Below are 18,637 nucleotides of genomic sequence, written 5' to 3'. Positions count from 1 at the left end.
TGCAAAATCCTCTAATATATGGCTAGTTTTTAAACTGGGATAAGTATCATCGTTTTTTCATCAGAATGGTTGAGAGGTGACCTCTGTCATGTCACGTGTCTCCTCGGTGCCTTTTTTTCAATTTAATTCCTTTAAAGCTGTTTTCTCTGTCAACGTAGCCATACAGTGGCTTGCAAAAGTATACACCCCTTTGGCTTTTTACCTATTTTTGTTATATTACAACCTGTGTTTTAAATATTTTTGTAATCTGATTCGTGTGTGATCCGCCTGGTGCAAGCAATTACCTTCATAAGTCACGTGTTTAGTGACAGGATGTCCACCTGTGTGCAATCTAAGTGTCCCATGGTCTGTCAGTATATACACTTTACCTTTTCTGAAAGGCCACAGAGGCTGCAACATTATTAAGCAAGAGGTAGCACTGACCAAACATCACCACAACAACAGCACCACTCACTAAACAACATTATCCAAACACCCAAATTATAAGGCTTGTTTTGAGTTTGCCAAAAGACATGTGGGACACTCCTCAAATGTGCGGAGGAAGGAGCTGTTGTCACATGAGACCAAAATTGAACTTTTTGGCCACCAAGGTAAACACTATGTCTGGTGTCAAACCAACACAGGTCATCACCCCAAGAACACCATCCCCACAGTGAAACGCGGTGGAAGCATCATGATGTGAGGATGTTTTTCGGCAGCAGGGACAGGGAAAATGGTGCAGGTCGAGGAGAAGATGGATGGTGTGAAATACAGGGATATTTTTGAGCAAAACCTATTTCAGTCTGTCATTGTTTTAAGACTGGGACAGAGGTTCACCTTTCAACAAGACAATTGTCACGGTTCCACCCCTCAAGGTGTCTGGAATGCAGTTAATGACAGCTCAGCCATCCAATCTGGTACAGGGGCATGCTGATCTGTGTGTTGATTGACAGCTTGACTATCCAATCGGTGACTGGGAGGCGTTGGCTGTCTCCCAAGTGTTCACTATCCCGGTAATTGCCCAGACCACTGCCAGACATACATTCATCTTGTGAGGTTTGTGCTTCCCTGTGCCTTGAGTTCTATATGCTTGATCTGTTGCCTGACCTTGGACTTCGTTCTGACCATCCACCTGTTTAACCCCTTCAGCTCTGATCCATTATCCTCCCGGAACTCTGACCTCGGAACCTTACCTGACTACTCTTCTGTCTCTTCCTTTTGTTTATGACTTACCCTTGCTGGCTTCTGACCTTGGACTCCTTGACCACTCTGAATCACAACAATGACACAATGCATATTGCTAAAGCCTGTTTCACACTTCCGTTTTTGTGTCCGCCAAACGGATCCGTTTCCGTTTTTTGACGGAAACGGATGCCAACGGATCCGTTTTTAAAAAACGGATCCGTTTTTTTGACGGATCCGCGGTAACCGTAATGGAAGTCTATGGGACAAAAAAAAGGATCCTGCAAAAAATGGCGGATCCGTTTTTTTAAGGAAAACAACGGATTTTGACGTATTTGAAAAAACGGAAGTGTGAAACAGGCCTAAAGCAACGCTCGAGTGGTGTAAGGGGAAACGTGTAAATGTGATTTGATTTGGTCTAGTTAAATCCAAGACCTTTATCTAATTCAGAATCTGTGGTCAGACTTGAAGATTGATGTTCACCAGAGGAAACCATCTAACTTGAAGGAGCTGGAGCAGTTTTCTCTTAAGAATTGGCAAAAATCTCAGTGGTAAGATGTGGAAAGCTCATAGAGACTTATCCAAAGTGACTTGCAGCTGTAATTGCTTCAAAAGGAGGATCTACAAAGTACTGACTTTAGGGGGGTGAATAGTTGTGCACAGTGAAATTTTCAGTTACTTTGTCCTATTTGTTTTTTGCTTCACATAAAAAGAAAACCAAATGTTCACAGTTGTAGGCATGTTCTTTACATGAACTGATGCAAACCCTTAAAAAAACACCTGAAATTCCAGGTTGTGAGGAAGCATAACACAAAAAATACAAAGGGGGTGAATACTTTGGCAAACCACTATATGTGGTTTATCCTGAAGATGATGTGTGTTATGCTTTGAAATGCTTTGATAATAAAACCACAAAAAAACAACTCCTTGTATTCTGGATCCTGTCTTTCCTCTAGCAGCAGGGAATAATCCACAACTTTTTCTTCACCACTTGTATCTAGTCTGGCGACCTATGGATCTCTGGTAGCTGATCACTTCTAAAATGTGTGACACACAACTTTATCAGGTTATCAAACCCCATTTAAAATAATTGTTTACTGTGGGATAAGACCCTATTGCTCCCCAGCTCCCACACGTTACATGTTTCTGACACTTTATCAATACAACTTGTTCCTGGGATTTCAGGTTCTCCCACTGAACACACATTTTCTGCTCTGTGAACCCAGTTTTAGGGTGATCTGTAGCGTGGCATGATGATCTTTGTGTAATATTGCTATATTGCATTTAAACCAATGTTGCAGCACATGACCCAACGCAACCACTTGACTACCATTGTAAAAAAAGAAAAAAACGATCCATTTTTGATTATTGTTCAGAGGGGTCACATGCAACTTTCCCCCACAGTCTTTATTGCATGAAGTATGAGTTTTGTCTACAGTCAAATCACTGCAGTATAAGGCTTCATACAGATGAGCCAGTACACAACTGTATTTTGGCTTCCATAGTTTGTCAGCTTTAGCCAGCCCCTCTGACTATCAGGTCCCAGGGAAATCTATAAATTCATCTTTTAACCCCTGTGCAGTGGGTGTGAAATTACACATGGGCCCTGAGTTGTTGGAGTAGCAGCTGACTGTTGGAGCAGGCTGGCAGAAATTGTCAGGTTACCGGGTCAGAACCCAGAGGATTGACAAGAGACAAAATCATGAGTCAGGAGAATTGTCAGTAAGCCCTTACCTTCACCTTTTAACCCCTGTACAAGTGTGTGGACGTACACATGGGCCCTGATTTAAGTCCTTGAAATAGCAACTGGCTGGTGGAGAAGGATGGCAGGAATGGTCATGCTGCCGGGTCAGAACGCAGAGGATTGACAAGAGACAGAGTCAGGAGGATAGTCAGTAAGCCTTTACCTTCACCTTTTAACCCCTGTACAAGGATGTGGACATACACATGGTCCTGATTTGAGTCCTTGAAGTAGCAGCTGGCCGGTAGAGAAGGATGGCAGAAATGTTGATGCCGCCGGGTCAGAACGGGCTAGACGAGACTAAATCATGAGTCAGGAGAATCGTCAGCAAGCCCTTGCCTTCACCTTTAAATCCCTGTACATTGAGGTGGTCTTACACACGAGCCCTGATTTGAGTCCGTGAAGTAGCAGCTGACCGGTGGAGCAGGATGGCAGGATTGGTCAATTTGCTGGGTCAGATCCTGGAGGCTAGACAAGAGACAAAGTCGTGAGTCAGAAGAATCACCAGTAAACTGGCTGAGGGCAAAACAGGAATCAATTAGGTGAAGCAGTAGTAAACCAGAGCTAGAATAAACTATAACTGACAGCCCCTAGCAGTAGGCCCCTGTAGTGGCTGATGTGTTAGAATAATAGCCATATTTTAGAGTAATTTAATGGAACGTGAGTTCTCATTTAACACTTACCCCATTGTCTCTCAACTCACAGGGATTTAACATGACCCATGATGTCATGGCGCGGTTTGTGTAAAGAAGGACGACAACTATGTATGCTGCAGACTCATCGCTGTGCTGGAACGTATTCACGGTGAGGTGGTATATGTGTCCTGGGCCATAGGGCTAATAATGGGGAGCGTTTGTGACAACCCCCAGGCTTCTGTATAGTATATAGTTATGGGTGCTATTTGCACCCTGCTCTGAACATTCTCAATTTATTCCTATGTTTAACCTCTTCAGTAATGTTCCTTGTGATATTGCGGTATGACGCTACGAAAAGCTTTCCTATAACCTGTAACATAAATGAGACATTAAATTGCCAAGTGGCCATGTAGCGCCTAATAAATACTGATGTCGTAGGGGAGTTCTCCTTCAATAACAACCTTTTTTTTTTTTTCTTTTAATTATGGCCTAATCCTGAATATAAGTAATTTGGACTAAAGTTATTTTTGCAATTGGATAAATGAGCTGAGAGGTGGTGCTCAATAAAACACAGATATGAGAGAGTTGGAAATTTATTGATTGGACCATCGGAATGAGCTCACTGACAGATTCTCAGATAACTCATTCTGCAACCAGCATAGGACAGTGCAACACAGAGGTAATAAAAGGCAAACGGTGCTAAAGTTTAATGAAACTGATTTTCAGACAAAAATTAAGTGAACAAAAATTGTCTCCAAACGTGGACAACCACTTACATTACACTGGTTTCTGTTGTGGATTTTTGTGGTTTTCTGTTGCGTCTGATAGAGGCAGACACAAACACTGTGCTGCAAGTTCTCCTAAAACCACAGATATGGTTCTCCATAGAACTTTATGAGCACCAACTGTCATCTCCTATCTCCGTAATGGAAAAATCTGTACTCGCTGAAGACAGATGTCACCCAAGAATTGAGAATTTCAAGAATGAAAGATCAGTCCAGCAGGAGAAAGAAGCAGATTTCTCTGATAAGATATAGTGTGAAGTTTCTTATTTTCACACATACTATTGATTTATGAAATAAAAATGAAAACTCTTTTCATTCTTATTCCTACGTTCGTTTTTCAGGTATCTGTGTTTTTCAATGATACAACACATACCCATTATATGTGGCTGCTCACATGTCCGTTTTTTTGGGGGAAGATTGTCTGCAAAAGAAAAAAAAAACTGGGGGCATGAGTCTGTTAATAAAGGGCTAGGACTCAGATGCCATCTCTATATTATCCTTGTGGTTTTTATTTTAATGGGCAGAAAAAGGTTAGATTTTTTTTTTTTCATACAAGCAAAACGGATGTCGCACTGATGGTAAAAATGGGCAATGAATGAAGATCAGATCCAGCATGTTGCTGACCATGGCTCCGTTTTTTTCTTACACTCTTGTCTGAATGAGGGCATAGGATCATGTCTGCATCAGACTCCTGGGCGGCACCTGACAGACCCCATTATGAGTTAGTGGGGTCTGTTGGCGCACAAACAGATCAGGAAGAGTGTTGCACCTTCTGGAACAAATAAAAGCAGTGGCTGGAATGTGATCCCGGCTGCAGAAAACCCCTGACTATTGTACCAGTATATCAACACAAGACCAAGACTAAGCTACCGGTCATTCCATCGTTTGCAGCCATCATAGAGAATTGTGTTCATTTGCTGACACATAATTGAATTTCCTTACCACACACATTGAGGTTAATTATACTGCCTAGAAAATACCCTATTACCTGTGTTTTTTGAACTCTGCGGAGAAACTGACCTACCACAGGCAATGAACGCCGAGGACGTAAAGTCTTCCAGATGCTTGTAATATTGGAACTGAACTCATGACCCCAGCGTCACTTGATACCATTGCGATGTGTTGCTGCACCTTGCCGCCTTTAGAACAATTGATCAGATCCCACCTAGACCTTCTTTCGATTGCGCAAGCCGTGTCTGAGCCACCTTGTCATTACAGACTTAAACCCTAAGACCCTACTACTTCCTCTGCCAGTTGGCTCATCCCAAAGATGTCACTCATAGGGCCAAAAAAAATCACCAAAATGCCCTACCTCGTGTGGGTTATCCGGAACCTAACTCTAGATCGTAGAGGTTTTGCTCCGGCCATCCCCATCATGATTGGTGTCAACAATAGATAATGGAGGATGCAGAGGGGGATGCCCTTTGTAAATACATGTGGGAGGATCAGCACTTAATAAATTCTGGGAATTCCTTCAAAGGTCTCCGCCAGGTCTCCTGAGTGATATATACATATATATATATATATATATATATATATATACTGTATATATATTACATTTCCGCTAAGAAGCCAACTCGTAGATGCCCCATGTTTCTACCCACCATTATCTATTTATCTAGAGCAGACTTGGCCAGTTCTGCGTAAATCACTTATTCTGTATCCTACATCATGTATTAATCATAAAATATAACAAGACTATAACATTCAATCAATGGTGACAGAGATGACCAAAGATGAACGCACAAGTTGTAGATTTCGGGATTTAAAGGGGCTGAATATCAAACAGACAAATACAACTTTAGTGACCAATTTGCATTTAATAATCCTTAAGACAAATGTTTCAAACATTTAATGTTAGTTCTAGAACTCAAATTCCTTTTGGATATTTATTTCCTATGGTTTAGCTCTTTCCAGGGGGCGGCCATATTGGAGAAGCATCCTTCCTGCATTTTCTTTACAGACAGTGCAGCTGGCTGTGCTTGCTTTATGGCAGCTGCAGTGATTGGCTACAAAAGATGGGATACAACCTTGCGTCCCATCGACCAGGGAGTAGCATCATATATGCTTGTATAGTGTTGTTTTTCTGCCTTATCCGTGCCCCCAGTTGTACAATAGAGCAGTCAGTTTTCATTAAGAGGAGTGAGACATATCCATTATTAATGGCTCCAGAATGTTGCATAAATTTAAAAAGAAATCTATAATTACCTCCCAGACCAGTGCCACTCCTCCAATCTCAGTCTTATGTGCCCTAACAGTCTCCTGATATAAACAATATCATATGACCACCTGTCACGAATGTGTCACGTCCTCCTGGGAGATCTGGGGTTAGACAGTCACTGCATATTGTGAATCCCATATCTTCCATTTAGCCTGGGTGTTTGTGTCCCATATTAAATGGATTTGGTTTCCTTTGGTGCTGAAGAGGTTAACAACCCTTTGTATGCTGGTCAGGAAGTTGCAGCTGTATTTTCAGCTGCTACTGATCTGGTCATTACCTCTCCCTATAAAACCTGGCCAAACCCTCTCTGCCTTGCCAGTGAAAGGTTTGCTTCCTAGCTCTTTGGAGACGCTGTGCTGAATAGGAGATCATTGTTGCTGCTGTAGATTGTTGCATGCTCTTTTTGGGTGACTGCTTTCCTCATTGTCTTATTCCCATTTGGTTGGTGTATTCCTATCCTTCCCTATATATCGCTCTACCTTTGGCGAGTGTTTGCATGTTTGTTGCTTTCTGTTATCCCGATTTTGTCTGTGTCTTGTTTACCTTATATTTCTGTCCTAGACCTCATGTGGTGGGGGAGGGGTAGATCAGGGTTTAACAGGAGCATAGTAAGGTCGGAGACTCGGGCCTCTCTACCTTCAACAGTACCCTCGGGAATGGGATAGTTAGGATTCCAGTTCCAGGGACAGTTTGAGGCCACCCTTCTTTACCGAAGACCTTCACAGTGTGACATTGCTGCAGCCAATCAGTAGTAGCTGATCAGCTGCAGTTTTCACAACTACATATGAGCAGAAGAAAAGTATTTTTTTCCCACTAAGATGTAAATGTGACGCCTGCAGACGATCTGGGAGTTGAGTTGCTGATTTGCTTCAGCGGTCATGTGACATTATTTATGTCAGGTGAACAGTTGGGGACATGGGACTAAGAATGGAGGAGCGGCTCCAGTCCAGGCGGTGAGTATATATAATTTAATCTGTGCATCACTCTGGGGCCATTGATTGCTCTGTAGTGGAGAACCCCATGAAATGCTTCACCCTGTAATGATAAAGAGACATCCATGGCCATGGTAGCAGGTTTAGGCCACGCAGGTTGCTCTCAGGAATACGAGCAACTTGTGGATTAGCGTTGTCATGTAGAAAAATGGTTCCCGGGACACTTTGGAGAAACGGTCGCACCACTGGTTCTACGACCAAACAATCTAACGGCGACCTGTTAGTGCACCTGGAATGAAGACTGGAGGGGTCTGACTACCGTACATTATGCCACCTCACACCATAATCACGGGAGTGGGACCGGTGTGACGATCCCTCATTTTTCCAGCATTTAGAGATCACTAACTTGTCTCCATCCATGATTTCCATAATTCCACGATTCTTCCTTCTTGAGTTGAGTAGCGTGTATAATATTAATATTACATGTATATACGCCTAACGGCTAGTGTTCATTTTTTTTTTTAATTGTTTTATGTTATATACTTTTTAAGGTCAAATTTAAAGGATCATTACCAAGTCCTAGGTGTTGGGAGAAAAGCCACAAGTGAGGAAATCAAGAATGCCTTTTTCGCTTTGTCAAAGAAGGTTAGTTTTATTTACGGCCATGATGTCACCATTGTATGAAACTAGAAAGGAGAAAAATGATGGCCAGTACTTAGTGTAAGGCGTCATCATCTTCATTATTTTTAAGGCGCAGATAAGTACTGGCTGTGAATGAGACTGGAGAGATGTCTTTTAAGGGAAGCTATCATCAGAAAATTACCTATTTTTTTTTTATATCAAATTGACTTAAAAAAAATATTTTTTTCTTTATTAAAAAAAATAGTAATCTTGTATTTTTCTCACTGGCCACTAGGACTTTTTTAGACTGTTACTCACTTTCCTTTCAGGAAGAGCTTTCAGCAGTCTCATTATCAGCAGAGGCAGGATTACAATGACTCCCTGCTCCTCCCTTTACACTGCCCTTTGCACATGCTTATTAGATGCTCCAGTACAAAAGATAGGGTCATTGTCTCTTACCGTAATTGTGGCTTTATACATGTGTTGTTTCCTGAAGCAACAAGGAGTCGAAATACATTTTAATACAAATTGTGATATGCATAAGAAAAATAAATGAAAAAAATGTTTAAAAAATTAATGTAACACTAACAATCGGTCATTTTCTTCCCTTTACGACTAGTTTCACTCGTCCATGAAATATTGCAATTTCAATATCTGTCCTGACTGCCAGATCATCTGACCTGCGATAATTGCCTTTAACAATGCTTGATCTCGATTATCTTGCAGTGTAAATGCCCCTTAAGTCAGTTCTGCATAATGGAAAGGCCGCCAATACTTCAATTTGAGTTTTCTACATCTGCTTCTATCTGTAGCGAACATACAAATTTTCTCTTCAGAGAGTAAGAGGACCTGAACTCTAGTGCCACCTATTGGAAGGAGCGATCCTAAAAGTCAATATTGACCCATTAACGATCCTTGCAATGTGACTTATGCTAAAAGCCAAACCAGAATTTTAATGTGTAGACGCATTGTTTTGGGGTATTGCCTCTCCTCAGTGCAAAGTATGAGACCTGATTTGGCTGGATGAGAGACCACGGTCCAGAGCCTAAGAGGTAACATTTTTCCTTGCGGAGAGCATGGAATGTCAGCGTGAGGAAACTTAAAAGCCATTCATGCTCCTCTGGGAAATTAAATATACATTGACTTGAACGCTAGCGTCACCTATTGGTATCAGCGATGTCACGCTCCACAAGGAGAAACGTTATCACTTAAATCCCAGTCTTATGCTTCTCACCCAGCCAAATCAGATCTCATACTTTGCACTGATGAGGGGCAACACCCCAAAACACTGTGTCTGAAAATTAAGATTCTGGTTTTGGCTTTTATCTTAAGTGACAGTGCAAGGCTTATTGAAGGGTCGATATTTGACTTTTAGAATCGCTGCTTACAATCGGTAGAGCTAGAGTTCTAGTCCTTGTCCTCTCAGAAGAGACAGTTTGCATATTTAATTTCCCAGAGGAGCATTGCAATAAACCTGCAATTTTATCTATTTATCTACTACAGCTCGTGTCATAACTCCAGAGAGTGCAGAAAAACTTCCAAAGCGATTACTTTTAGAGGAACATGCATGGCTTATAAGTCTCCTCACTCTGGCATGCCAAGCTTGGTTTGTCACTCTCCACAAGGAGAAACGTTAAACCTTAGACACTGCGGTAGTGACCGAAACATTGAAGCATTGAAGGAGTTAATGAAATGGCTGAGGCTGGTACATCCTTATCATGTCACCAAGGTCTCTAGTGATAAGCGAATCCCGATAACTTGTTCCTCCATTAGTTTATACACATCCCTCATCATTCCTCCAGAAAGAATTCTGCGTCTCTATAAGCATCCCTTGTCATAGGTTTTGATCAATTTACTAAGAACATCCAGGAGTCCTAGAAATTCACCCCCCCCCCTAAAAAAAAAAAAAAAAACAGCTGAGCATGCACTAAGTAGGACATTTACTTAACCCCTTAAGGACGCAGCCAATTTTTATTTTTGGATTTTATATTTTTCCATCTCTTCTTCTAGAAGCCAGGATTTTTTATTGTCTAGTTTTAGTTTTGACTAATATCATTTGCCCTAAAAAATGGGATTTTTTTGTTCCAAGAGCTGCAAAATAGTGCAAAAATTATCATTTCAAACAATGCCTTTTGGGTTTTGTTTTTATGGATTGGGCTACATGATTCTCCAGGTCAGTACAATTACGACAAGAATAAACTTATAAGATTGTAGGGTTTTTTTTATTGATTTAGTAACTTAAAAAAATTCAGTATTTTATAAATAAATAAAAATTGTTCATTTTCAGAGACCCATAGTTTTTTTTTTTTTATTTTTATATCAGTGGACCTGTATAAGGTCTAGTTTTATGCTGTAGTTTTTCATTGCACTATTTGGGGGTAAATATGATGTTTTGATCACTTTTTACTGCATTTTTGGGGGAGGTGAGGTGACTCAATAAAATGGCAATTTTGCCACTTTTTATTTTTTTTTCTTTACAACGTTTATTGTATGATTTCAATAGTTTTATATTATGAGGGATCTGATTTTAGTGGACTACACTGGCAATACTGAAGTTGTTTTTTTAAATATTAACTAGGGAAAAGTGGGGTGATTAAAAATTGTATTTATTTTAATATTTGTAAAACTTTTTTTTTACATTACACTTAATTTTTTTATTCCCAGTAGGGGACTTGAACCTGTGATTTATTTATTTATTTTTTTTTTTACCAAAAAATATTTCTGTATTGCAATATATAGGACAGAGCACTGCTGTGACTAGACTAGACCTCACAGGAGTACCAAGATGGCCCCCCCGGCTGCGATGGCAACCCATCGGCTTCCCACAGTCACCTTGCCGGTGGTGGGCGATGGGCATCCGAATGGTCATGCCATCAGGATGGCATGACAAAAGTACCACTATCAGTGATTGACAGTGGCATTTAAGGAGTTAAATAGCAGCAATCAGAGCAAGCTCCAATCACTTGCGCCGATCAGCTTTCATGTAGCTCAGCGGCTCTGCCCAAGTTGGTGGCACCACTGAGCTCACTGATTGGCTGCAGAGCTGTTGATGTGACGACAGCGCCGCAGACAATAGCAGCAGCTGCAAAGACTCGGCACTGGACCTGAGGATGGTGTGTAAGGCTCATTTTGTATCTTTAAAACATACTGCATATTGGGGGTTTGGAAAACCACTTTAATACTAGACTTAAGTAAATATCTCGCATTTATGTGCAAACATTTGCCCATGTTTTTCAGTGCCATCCCGACAGCGACCCCACAAACCCTCTTCTGCATTCCCAGTTTGTGCGTCTGAATGAGGCCTACAGAGTGTTAAGCAAGCACGCTTCCCGCACACAGTATGATGATGTCTTGGACGCAATACAGAGAGAAAATTGGAATTTACGAGGCCGCAGCCAATATAAACCTTCCGGTACAACAAACAACTGGAAACAATCATATCAGACAGAGCAGGGACCATATACCAGGTGACCACCGAAACTCAGGGCTCCTTTCTTGCAGAACACCTTCACACGTCTCCATCCTTGTTCTCGGCCTTCTTTCTGTAGCAACTTTCCCTTTCTTCATGTTACGTTCCACTCTTCTCTCCAAAAATCCGTGATATCAGAACATTCTTTGGTTGATACTAATGTATAAGGGCCGGAGTGGGGGAGGAATGCAACGTCGTATACACAAAACTCACAAAAAAGTCATTAACGTTGATGTCAAACCAAACTAACTTTCCCCATATCAGTTACTTTTTCTCTTTCATTTTGTTTAGATTTTTCACTTTTTACTTATGATTGTGCTTATTCCCTAATCAGGTCCACATCACAAGACCACGCACGGTACTGGTCCGAATTTCCTCCAAAAGGAAATTGGGAAGAACCTACAGAAGAACGCAGAAGGAGCAATATCGCGATAGTTTTTTATTGCTTCTTAGTTGGAGGCCTAAGTGTTTTTGTACATTTTGAGCTTTTTAGGTAATTACCTTTCATCACTTTAAGTTTCATTTGACCCAATAAGCGCCGTACATATACGTTGCCATTGTACAGGTCGTTGCATTAAAGTGCACGCCGTCCAGCAAAACTGAAGCAGACCAGGCAGTCTTAAAATGTGCAAAATTTATGACCGAGGCTCGAGATGGAGGATAAATTTGGTGTCCAAAACTAGTAATGTGTCTTAAACATAATGGTGTTTTGACAGATTTCTGACTTAAAACACTTTGAAAGGTTGCTAAAGTTTCGTGCAACTCGGAAGTTGCACAAAAACTTTGAGACTTTTGACGTTTTCACATCAGTCCATATCTACCCAGGTGGGCGAGACCGGGCATGTTGAAGCTCATCCGACAAATTCTTCAAAAGTTATGACAGAAATATACTAACTGGAGTAACACTTCTAGCGAGTTGCACGGAGGCGGACACCAGTGGTAAGATGCGCCAAATTCATTAGGCTGTGGGTGACTCTTACTATATTAGGTGTATCTTACGACTGCACGCCCATCAAAGTGCCAGTCAGAAAGAAGTTGTCCAGGACTTAGTTTTTTAGGCCCATGGTAAAAAAAAAAAACAAAAAAAAACCAGGCATGTAGTTTGCTAGCAGAGGCAACTACCGCCCTGTTCTACCCGACACCATGCAATCACCAATCCCTCCTGCTGACAATTCAGCTGCGTCATGTCAACAGAGCAGCTCTTCTTCTTCCAGGCTGCTCTGTTGATGGGGCGTGAATGAGGACCTCATACTGATTGACAGCCGGATCCCCACAGTTATGCAGCAGGGAACCGTCTGTCAGTCAGCATGATGTTGGCAGTCATGCCCCATCAGAGCAGAGAAATAGAAGTCACCGCTTTGTCGACGTGACGTCAACAGAAGCCGTTGAGACTCCGGAAGAAGTGGTCTGTGACCACTTTGTGCCGGCAGAGAGAGGCGCAAGGCACAACAGGAAGGTAGAAGCCTCCTGCTTGTAAGTTCTTATGCACATTGTTAAAAAAAAAAACTATTCCCGGATAACCCCTTTAATGAATCTGCCCAAAGAGTCAGATTTATCAAGCCTAGTGGTTTAAAAGCAAGTCTGAAAAAAAAAGTCCAAAAATTAAATCATTTCCTCCTGTGAGCAGTTGCCAATTTAATCCAGAATTTGCCAAAAATATTTGGCCTAAATTTGATCAGTGTGTCTAAAAATTATTACCCTTCCTGGTTTTTCACAAACGCTATACAAGTTTGGGATCACGCATACTGACCTGGAGAATCATATTGGCAGGTCATTTTTTTTTTTTTTTACCGCTCAATGAACATTTCAACAATCAAACCCACCCAAAAAATCAATGAAAAACTTGCATTTTTATTTTCACCATTTCATTATAAGGTAAAATTAATGATGTAATTCTAAACTATACCTCATATTGAGAGAAAAAACTAAAAAAAATATGTATGGCTCACGGAAGAAAGGGAGGAAGAAATGTAGGGTGGCCGGGTCCCAAAAGGATTAAAGGGGTTGTCCGGGCTTTTCACATAATCTCAGTACATATCTGGGCTGCAGAATTATGCCAATAAGTACTTTACTTTCTGTCACTAGTTTGCACGGTTTTCTAGATATTCTGAACAGAACGTCCAGGGGGGGGTGTTATGGCATTGAAATGAGAACTGGTCGTAACCTCCTACTCTACTCCAAACATGCCCTCTATAGCAACAACCCCACCCTCCATAGCTACAGGCCCTCCTCGTCCACATGAAGAAGCCCTTATCACACAGTAACAAATCCTCCCCCTCTAGCAGCCTCACTGCAGAGAGCAGCTGCTCCTCCCCCAGACACACGCTGAACAGTGATCTATGGAAAGTGAAACTAGTGAGGCGGGAAAATCGTCCTTTATTCTGGGACAGGCTGCTCCCATCAGTATTTGTGTCATTAGAGACACAGTGCTCACACATACACTGCACCAAATCTGCTGCTGTGTGAAGACATCAGTGACACAGAGCTGTCTCATTCACACAGCAGAGGCTTTGTCACACAACAGATTACATCAGTAACTGCCATCCCCTGTGCAGATTAGAAGCTGCAGACCCCCATCACTGGCCATCACACAGTCTGTTCTCACTGCTGCCAGCAGCCTGGGACAGTGAGGGAAGGTATTACTGATAATGAGTTATGTATTGTAATCATGGAATGCCCAGAATACAGGATGATTTTCCCTCCTCACTGGTTTCACTTTCCATAGATCACTGTTCAGCATGTGTCTGGGGGAGGAGCAGCTGGGTGGTCTGCTCTCTGCACTGAGGCTGCTAGAGGGGAGGATTTGTTACGGTATGATGAGGGATAGGCTTCTTCATGTGGACGGGGAGGGCCTGTAGCTATGGAGGATGGGGTTGTTGCTATAGAGGGCATGTTCGGAGTAGAGTAGGAGGTTACGACTAGTTCTCATTTCAATGCCATAACACCCCCCCTTGGACGTTCTGTTCAGAATATCTAGAAAACCGTGCAAACTAGTGACAGAAAGTAAATTACTTATTGTCATAATTCTGCAGCCCAGATATGTACTGAGATTATGTGAAAAGCCCGGACAACCCCTTTAAAATTGAATAGTGGCATATGGTTAGGGTAGTCAATTGAAAGCGGGATATGTTTCAATAGATCAGGTGTTGGGAAAAAAAAGCCATCTGAACTACCCTATTGATGGATAGCATTGATCTGAATGCAGTAAGTTTTTTTTTTCCATGGACAGCACTCGGTTGTGTAACATAGTCATACTCTGATCTAAGCCTTTTATGTGACTTCTTTGGCCTAAACCTTGATGTTTGCCTTGTTATAGAGCATTTAGAGATGTTCGGAATAAGGAACTGGACGAACAACAGATGAAAATTTTGAAATTTTACAATGAAAGGAAAGAGAATGCCAGGTGAGTGCACACACAGCACACATAGGTATTCTTGTGACTTTTACATTTATATTTTTTTTTTAGTTTTTGAATGTTCTATAAAATGAAGGAGTGGATGAATGTTTCAAGAAACAGCAAGGTGTCAAATTATCCTACTTTTTTTACTTTTATTTTGCATTAACACCTTGTCTGTACTGTTCTGGAGCGCACTAGAGAAGAAACCGGAAAGGGAAATTGCAGTCTATTATAACTTTTTTACATGTCTAATCATGTTGTAAGATATATTAACCTTCAAAAATTGAAGGGCTTTCTTAAAGACCAGAATACACATGCATATTTTCCAGAAAATTATTGCCATTATACATGTTTTGTTGTACACATGTTTATTTCCTTTGTGGCTATTGGAACAACACAAAAAAACACAGGAAACAATACAAATTGGACATAATTTCACACAAAACCCCAAAAATGAGCTGGACAAAATTGTTGGTATCTTTCCAAAATAGTGGGTAAACAACTATGCTCGTCAAACTAACCTGTGGCAAGTAACAGGTGTGCGCAGTATGAAAATCACACCTAAAACCAGGTAAAAAGGGGAGAAGTTGGCTCAATCTTTGTATTGTGTGCCTGTGTGCCACACTAAGTATGGAGAACAGAAAGAGGAGAAGAGAACTGTCTGAGGACTTGAGAACCAAATTGTTTAAAAATATCAACAATCATAAGTTTACCAGTCCAACTCCAGAGATCTTGATGTTCCTTTGTTTATGGTGCACAACATACTCAAGAAGTTTACAACCCATGGCACTGTAGCTAATTTCCCTGGATGTGGACGACAGAGAAAATTGATGAAAGGTTGCAACGCAGCATAGTCCGAATGGTGGATAAGCAGCCCCAATCAAGTTCCAAAGAAATTCAAGCTCAGGGTGCATCAGTGCCAACGCGAACTATCCATCAACATTTTAATGAAATGAAACACAACAGCAGGATACCCAGGAGGACCCCACTGCTGACACAGAGACATAAAAAAGCTAGACTGCAGTTTGCCAAAATGTACGTGAGTAAGCCAAAATTGTTCTGGGAAATCATATTCTAGACAAATGAGACTGAGCTTTTTGATAAAGCACATCACTCTACTGTTTACCGAAAATGGAGTGAGGCCAACAAAGAAAAGAAAGCAGTACCTACAGTCAAGTATGGTGGAGGTTTAAAGATGTTTTGGGATTGTTTTTCTGCCTTTAGCACTGGGTTCCTTGACTGTATGCAAGGCATCATGAAGCCTGAAGATTACCAACGGATTTTGGTCAGAATGTAGTGCCCAGTGTCAGAAAGATGGGTTTCCAGCATGACATTTACCCCAAACATACTTCAAGAAGCACCCAGAAATGGATGGAAACAAAACACTGGAAAGTTCTGAAGTGGCAGCAATGAGTCCGGATCTAAATCCCATTGAACACCTGTAGAGAGATCTTAAAATTGCTGTTGGGAGAAGGCGCCTTCAGATATGAGAGACCTGGAGCGGTTTTCAAATGAAGAGTGCTCCAAAATTCCAGGTGAGAGGTGTAAGAAGCTTGTTGATGGTTATAGGAAGTGATTGCAGTTATTTATTCCAAAGGGTGTGCAGCCAAATATTAAGTTGAGGGTGCCAACAATTTTGTCCGGACCATTTTGGGGGTTTTGTGTGAAATTATGTCCAATTTTCTTTTTTTTTTTTCTCTGTTCTTTTGTGTTGTTCCAATACACACAAAGGAAATAGACGTGTGTGTATAACAAAACGTGTAATTGCAATCATTTCCTGGAATAATCTCAAGGATGCTAACACTTTCGGCCATGACTGTAGCTGTTGCCAATCAGTCTTTTGGTTGACCGTTATTACCCGCGAGGTAAATAAAGGAGGTAAATTATGGTTATTCCCATTATTATAAACTCTCCTAGTACTGTACAGTATCATACTAACGAGTCCATGTAGTGCAGGCTTCGTGTGCAGACCTCCGCAGCGTGCATAAGCCCTCGTTGTCTTATTAACGTGACCCGTCTTAACTCCAGCCCTATTAATGTGTCTTATGTTGAGGACACAAGACTTGTAGTGTAAATACTAGGAATAGTTCATGTTATTCTTTTGTACAGGATGAATGGATTTAACCTTCAGCAGGAGATCCTACAGCAAAAACATGAAGAAAGGCTCAGGCAATTGTATGGACGAAACCTGAAAGATGAGGCTGGAAAATAAGAGAAAAAACGGTGCTCGGAGACGGTGAACGAATTGTCATTTTTTTTCTCTTCATGTATCTGATCCTATGTGTGACAAGTGTGTATACTGTGTATTAAAGAATATAAACTTACAGACTGCTTCATTTGTTATCGACTTTGCTCCATGATCGACCCAGATCACAGGATAACTCTTAGGGTGTGTGCACACGCTGCGGACTCTGCTGCGGATCCGCAGCGGTTTTGGCCCTGCGGATCCGCAGTAGTTTTTGCTGCGGTGTACAGTACCATTATTTTCAATGGAAAACAAAAACCGCAGTGCACACGGTGCAGATTTTTCCGCGCGGATTTGCTGCAGTTTCAAAACCGCAGCATGTCAATTCTTTGTGCGGAATCCGCAGCGGCTTCACACCAGCTCCATTGTAGAGGTGTCAAACCGCAGGCTAATTTGCAGATAAAACGCAGGTCTTTTGACCTGCGGATTTTGCAAAATCCGTACAGAAAATTCCGCAGCAGAATCCGCAACGTGTGCACACACCCTTAAATAGTTTTTTATGAGGCTTCACGCTGCATTTTTTGCAACAAAATTTTCCTGGGAGATATTAGACTCAGTACACACACAGCCTTTTTTGTGACTTTATGTTTTTACGACTTGAGCGAGATGAGCCTATCTCTGTGCACAATCCCAGTCCAGGTCAGTGCTCTCTGGCCGGCGACAGAAACTGACGAATTTCTTGAAATTCTGAGCACAGGAGTGAGGTCTCGCCAGCCCAGTTTATCATTAGCCGAGCCTGGAGGTTAAGGAAAATTTTGCGCAGCTCGTGGCCAATCCAGACTAGTCCAGTTCTACCCTTGAACGGCTTTTCCTAGCGCCGCTAGAGGTAATCGACAGGTCTCTTCCATAGTGTATACTTTCTCCACTTAAGTGTCAATTTTTGACAGCGGCAATTAAGTGGTCCAATTCCGTTGGCACACTGATTTTGTTACCTGTTTCCACCCCCGCGCTGTGATTGCAGGTTGCTGATGGGTTGCTACAGTCGCTGGGAGCCTTCTTAAGGTCCTGCCACTGCAACCTTTATACAGCCAGGGGTTTGGCTTGGGAGATTGTAAATTTGACTCTATACTGCAATACTGAAGTATTTTAATATATAGAACAAGTCATCAATCGTAGGTTCAGGTTCTGCAGGGGTACTCAAATAAAAATGTAGTAAAAAAAAAAAAAGTTCTTAAAATAAGGTGTTTAAAAGGGAACGTTTCTTCTTGTAGAGAATGCCAATCAGGTGTAAAGAGACTTATAGGCCTTATAATGCTCCTCCGAACATGTAATATGCTCTTCACAGAAGAAGATCCAGTGTAAAGAGACTTATAGGCCTTATAATGCTCCTCCAAAAATGAATATGCAAATATGCTCTTCATAGAGGAAGAGGACTAGATCTCTATCTCTATTGAGCTTAGCGATCCTAAAAGTCAATATTGACTCTTTCA

At 41.5% G+C, this 18,637-nt stretch overlaps 1 protein-coding gene across 1 annotated transcript in view; it reads left to right on the top strand.

The window, feature by feature from the left end:
* Positions 1-17,286, top strand: part of DNAJC4 (DnaJ heat shock protein family (Hsp40) member C4) — a 30,546-nt gene extending 13,260 nt beyond the window's left edge. Inside the window, exons 2-7 of the mRNA XM_073554594.1 lie at positions 3,608-3,706; positions 8,027-8,120; positions 11,334-11,563; positions 11,900-12,058; positions 14,882-14,968; positions 17,072-17,286. Coding sequence (XP_073410695.1) covers positions 3,624-3,706; positions 8,027-8,120; positions 11,334-11,563; positions 11,900-12,058; positions 14,882-14,968; positions 17,072-17,174 — 756 coding nt within the window. The 5' untranslated portion in view covers positions 3,608-3,623 and the 3' untranslated portion in view covers positions 17,175-17,286. The remainder of the gene's footprint in view (positions 1-3,607; positions 3,707-8,026; positions 8,121-11,333; positions 11,564-11,899; positions 12,059-14,881; positions 14,969-17,071) is intronic.
* The last annotated feature ends 1,351 nt before the right edge of the window (positions 17,287-18,637 follow it).

This window comes from Dendrobates tinctorius, unplaced genomic scaffold (genome assembly GCF_039654945.1).
Source record: "Dendrobates tinctorius isolate UK_male_01 unplaced genomic scaffold, ASM3965494v1 ptg000211l, whole genome shotgun sequence".
NCBI lineage: Eukaryota > Metazoa > Chordata > Amphibia > Anura > Dendrobatidae > Dendrobates > Dendrobates tinctorius.
This window is presented reverse-complemented; position numbering and strand designations above follow the sequence as displayed.